The 5,271-nt window shown below is 42.0% G+C and overlaps 1 protein-coding gene across 1 annotated transcript; it reads left to right on the forward strand.

The window, feature by feature from the left end:
* Nucleotides 1-1,053: 1,053 nt before the first annotated feature.
* On the forward strand, nt 1,054-3,708 carry foxE1 (forkhead box E1). The gene is given in 1 exon segment (NM_001164964.1): nt 1,054-3,708. A coding segment is annotated over 1 exon segment (1,302 nt). The 5' UTR covers nt 1,054-1,155; the 3' UTR covers nt 2,458-3,708.
* The last annotated feature ends 1,563 nt before the right edge of the window (nt 3,709-5,271 follow it).

Raw genomic sequence — 5,271 nt, forward strand, 5'->3', positions numbered from 1 at the left:
GGTATGAGTGAGAAATGTGAGATTGATTGCAAAAACTTAACTTTAGTTCATTTAGTGGCGTTGTAAAAGTCATTTGGATTCGCATCGCCGTGCCATGAATGTATGACTGTATTTCTACAATTGTAGTCGTCGTGGTACAGACGTCACGGTGGCTAAAGAACGACGTGAACCGTAACATTGGCTATACAAGGAGGTATTTCGATGCGCATATTTTTGCATTGATTTTTTTCCCGATGATGGTCACATACCATCATGAAATGTGTCAGTAAATATACATTGAAAGGAGGCGAATTCCACCCACTGTTCAGGTGTCCGGCTTATTCCAGATGTACAATGCCCCGGAACAGAGCGCCAGTCCGTAAGGGAGTCTGATGATGGCCGACAAACTTTGTGTTTTTTAATATAATATGAATTTTGTTCATGTTAATGGCATAAACAAACATGTGATGGCTTCATTTGTGGAGACGGCTTGTTTTATTTCCATGGGAGTGGTGAGCTATTAGTTAGGGTGGAGAGATGTTTAAAATAATAGGGTGCTAAAGAGCGTCTTCGTTCTAAGCGTTTACTGGTAATGGCGTGATATGGAATTAGTGTTGTTAGATTGTTTTTATTACGTATGTTCCCACTTTTCGAATACTTTGCATCGTTCAGTGCAACAGATTTCCTGTTAACATGGGGCCAAAAAAAAAGACTTACTAGCTTCCTACTAGTAACAATTGCTACTCGTCCATCCATCTATGGTGGTTGGTTTTGCTTCTTTGCCACTTTCATGGTCCATGACGCTAGGAGACAGAACAATAAAAACAACAATGCCCCAGTATTTGTCATTGAATAAGGACAGCGTGGATGGGTTAGTTCAGCGCGTGTCTGCCACTCTGGGGTCCAAGTCACCCAGTTGGGCGGTGTCACGTAGCGAAGTAATTGACACTCTTTATAGTAGTAGTTATCGCCTTGTAGACGCATAATGCCCGTTACACTTCAAATTAGAATAGGAGAGAAAACACACCCGCTCTTGTATACGACATCACCCGCACTGACACGCAGTTCGCTACTCGACACTGAGAGGGAAGGAACGTGTTCCACACCAGTCTGACGTGTTTCCGAAATTTCTGTTAAGTGTTTTGGGGGAAATCTTCCGATTGCCAGAAAATTCAGATGGTGGCGAATTGGTGCTTAGCGGAGATGCCTGTTAATAGCTTTGTTGAGCGCGATGTTATGGAAAACGTGGATGTTATCAACTCCGCAATTGCCGGTCCGACAGTGACCACATCGAACAGTTCAATAGTTACTCCGCATCAACACGTGTCACATGTAAGCAACGGCGGCGAAGAATCTACCAAGAGTAAAGAAGCATCACCTGAAGATGGGAAAACCGGCGGAAGAAGACGAAAGAGACCCGCGCAACGAGGCAAGCCACCTTACAGCTATATCGCACTGATTGCTATGTCGATAGCCAACTCGCCGGAACGAAAACTGACTCTTGGTGGCATCTATAAGTTCATCATGGACCGATTCCCGTTTTACAGAGACAATTCTAAAAAATGGCAAAATTCCATCCGCCACAATTTGACATTGAATGACTGTTTCGTGAAGTTGCCGCGTGAGCCCGGTCGTCCCGGTAAAGGCCACTACTGGACGTTGGACCCAGCAGCCGAAGATATGTTCGACAACGGTAGCTTTTTGAGGCGGCGTAAACGATTCAAGCGATCGGATCCAACTGAGGGTGGTTATTTGAACGGACACGGTTACATACAAGATAGTGCCTTCACACCGACCGCCACTGGCCGTGCACACTACCAAGCTATGTATGGACAAACGTTATACAGTCAACAGAACACAGCGTATACGCCGGGAACGCATCATCCAGCGATGCTATCTCATTATCCGACTACGGCCACAGCACATCCACCTGCCATGGCGACAACATCTGCACCTCGCATCTTCACCATAGATAATATAATTAACCATGATCGTCAAGGGCCATTAGCAAACGGTACTCTTTCATCCCACCATGGACTGAGTTCATCATATGTACCAAACGCGTTTGCGTCGTCAACCATCGATTTAACTCCAAGATCGTCGACTTCCGATCAAAGCCGGAGCACCTGTGGAAGTCCGCAGTCGATTCATTCCTCGCCGGTCATTCCGTCAAACATATCCCCTGATCGGGCTACTACCACTTTCGCGTCACACGCAGCATATCCCTACGCAACGATACAAAGTGCGGGACCGGATACAAGTACTAATATTTTCACGAATTCATCACTTCACACTGCGAACAATATACCGATGAGCTCCACGTCATCGGCACCTAGGTATCCCGGTTCATGCGTAGAGAACGACTTCGCGTTTTCCTTCGCCGCCAACGCTGCGGCGACTAGGTTTAACACGTCTCATCATTTTATTCGACAGAATACATTTGGGCATGAAAGGCTCATTCCCCAGACATCAATCTAAGCAGAGTAAGACACTGTTATCACCGAGTGGTAAATGAGAGACTATTAACATAATATAGTTTTTCCAGTTTTATTTTTTTATTTCAAAGTATTTACAATAGTAGCTTTATAGTAGTCGCTGACTTGTAACTATAATATTATATATGTACAAACGTACATACACAAATAATTGCCATTTGTCGAATATGCACTCATAAATACAGGTTTTCCATTTTAACAAGTTTAAATTATACAATCTTGTATCTCGTTACTCAGTTTAACGTGTAATTATATGTACACCCAACGTTCACACAGACACCGCCTTCAGTTATGTACGACTCGGTCCGAGTCTTAAATTCCTTTAAACCTACTGACTATGCATAATCCGGTCCCTGGTATATTGTGCTGTCGAAATCGCTTTATTCGATTTACGGATTGCGAAGCAAAGACAGACACATGGCGACAGTGCGAGTTTGCCATGCAATACGATCTACCTGTCTCTACCCACAGTCGCACCCTATCCAAAAGCACTTTCTCTTTTTTACACTTTTTTTTGGAGACGGTTAATGGGGATTATAACTTCTTATGTCTTAGCTAAATCAAGGCTGACTGAATTATTCCAAGTAGAATACTGTTTGATTGTTCACGGAGTTAATTATACCCGAATTCGAGGCTGAAATCCATTTATTTTCAAGTAGCGTTCCACAAGTGGGTGGCAGGTTTGGAATTCCATGGTAAAACTCAATCAGAAATGTCAACACGATTTTCTATTTTTGCAGTTCGTTTTTTTTTTTTTTCTTTTTCTCAAATTGAAAAGTCAATACAAAGGATATATGCTATATACCAATGTTACCAAACACGTATTTTGTTGTTGTTTAGCTATTTTATTTTTATCTAATTTAATATTGCCTCCCTCTATATAGAAAGTTCTCTCTCCCTTCGACACAGGAACAATTTTACACACATAATGTAACTAAACTCACAGGTAGTAGAAGATATTGTCAGTCAGCGCTACAACGTTGGCAAAAATAGTGTATTTTAGAGTTCTGAATATTATAAAGATAATTACTATTATAATACAAATATTAACTACATGTATTTCTTTTAAAATGTATATAGCATGCATTTGTGTGCGTTTATTTTGTTATTTTATATCAGCTATAAGCAGTATTCTTTTCCAGTTTGTTTTGTAAATCGTGCGTTAGTTTGTTTTACTTGATAAGATTGCTGTTACCAAGATCCAAATAAAAAGTACACGATGCATTAATAGTAAGGTACCCATGTTGTTGTTGTTGTTGTTGTTTTTTTCACATGACACACGCATTACGCGTGTAAATTTCCACCTGTCCGTCCTGTTCCCGACACCTGCCTGGACAAGTTTGGTATAATTACTATAACATCCGGTGACACACAGCAGTCAAATTATCGACAGTGATAGCGACACAAGTACAACATTTTAAAGTGTTCATTTTTATTTTAAGGTTTTTTTAACCTGGAGGGTTATACAAATCGTCGAAAATGATACACGCTTGTCTCAATTTTGGTTACCGTTCATTTGTCGGGGTGCAGCGTACGCCGACGGAGAAATTGGGCCAGTATTTTCATCCGCTGATCTGCCATACTCACATTCTTTGTCATTCGCCACCTTTGCTAAATAACAACGGCGATTCTCGTATTGTATGTATCTCGTTTACTGGTAACGGAAAAACTGGGCTTGTTCTGACTAACTGTACCTAAGTGGAGTACATCGGGTGAGCCATTCGAACGAAACCCAAACCAAGCACTACTTCCATTCCCCACGAGACCGACAAACCGACAAGCTTACGCATTTCGTTACGAAACTCTGCGATTATTCGGCATTCGGTCGTGTGAATTCACGCAATGTACGGATGTGTCACTGATATGTTGTGATATATAAACAATTACTCGTATGTTTGCTGATTGTTATTCTAGCTACTACCAACTTCGATATGGAGTCAAGACTCCACAATGACTGGCTGTGTAAGTACACGATCCACGTGACTACATTTTTTTCTGGTTCGAGTTAACAAGTTTCATTCGTGATCAATCAACAACCAATTTTAGATTTTTAGACTACATCTAAAATTGGCCTTTTGATATTTTCAATAAATTGCAAATCGGCTAAATGTTGACTAGTAATCTAAATGTTGGAACACAGTGGCCATGATAAGCGATTCTTACAACGACTGCGATTTGTTCGTATAGGGAGTGAAGTGTGTATTTCATGGTCAATGTTTTGGGCGGCCAGCCCCGTATGCCCTTTCTGTAAGAGTATCCGCCATGGATGTGAACGCCAACTGGGATGACCACTTAGGGAACAGCCGGCTAATTGAATCGTCTGTGTTGACAATTGGGATCACATCGATTCGGATGGATGAGAAGCAACCTTTAAATTCAATATTGGGATGGGAATGAACGTGTCGTTGTATACCTCGAACTTGAGAGGGGAGCGACTTCCGTCATGCGCTGGGCCGCACACCGGCGAATTTGCGTTGCTTACTGCAAACCGCTTTAGGGAAATAAGGAAAGAGAGAAATTTGGTAACAGTGGCTGTTTCACCGGGATCCTTAAAACACAGAATCGCAGCGAATTTCTTCCGTACGTCATTTAACTGCTCACATTTTCAGTATTTTCAAAATAAAATCACAAACTCCCCTCCTGAACTCCGGAACCGGATAACACCCCTCCTTTCCACATAGCTTAGTATGTCGCGCGCCAAATGTTGTGAGACTAACTTGAAAATCACTGATCAAGCTCATCGGTACGACTTTCACTGGACCTAAGTTAAGATCCACAGAGCTCGACTGTCGAGAGT

The sequence above is a fragment of the Saccoglossus kowalevskii genome, chromosome 9 (genome assembly GCF_978046115.1).
Source record: "Saccoglossus kowalevskii chromosome 9, keSacKowa6.1, whole genome shotgun sequence".
NCBI classification, from domain to species: domain Eukaryota; kingdom Metazoa; phylum Hemichordata; class Enteropneusta; family Harrimaniidae; genus Saccoglossus; species Saccoglossus kowalevskii.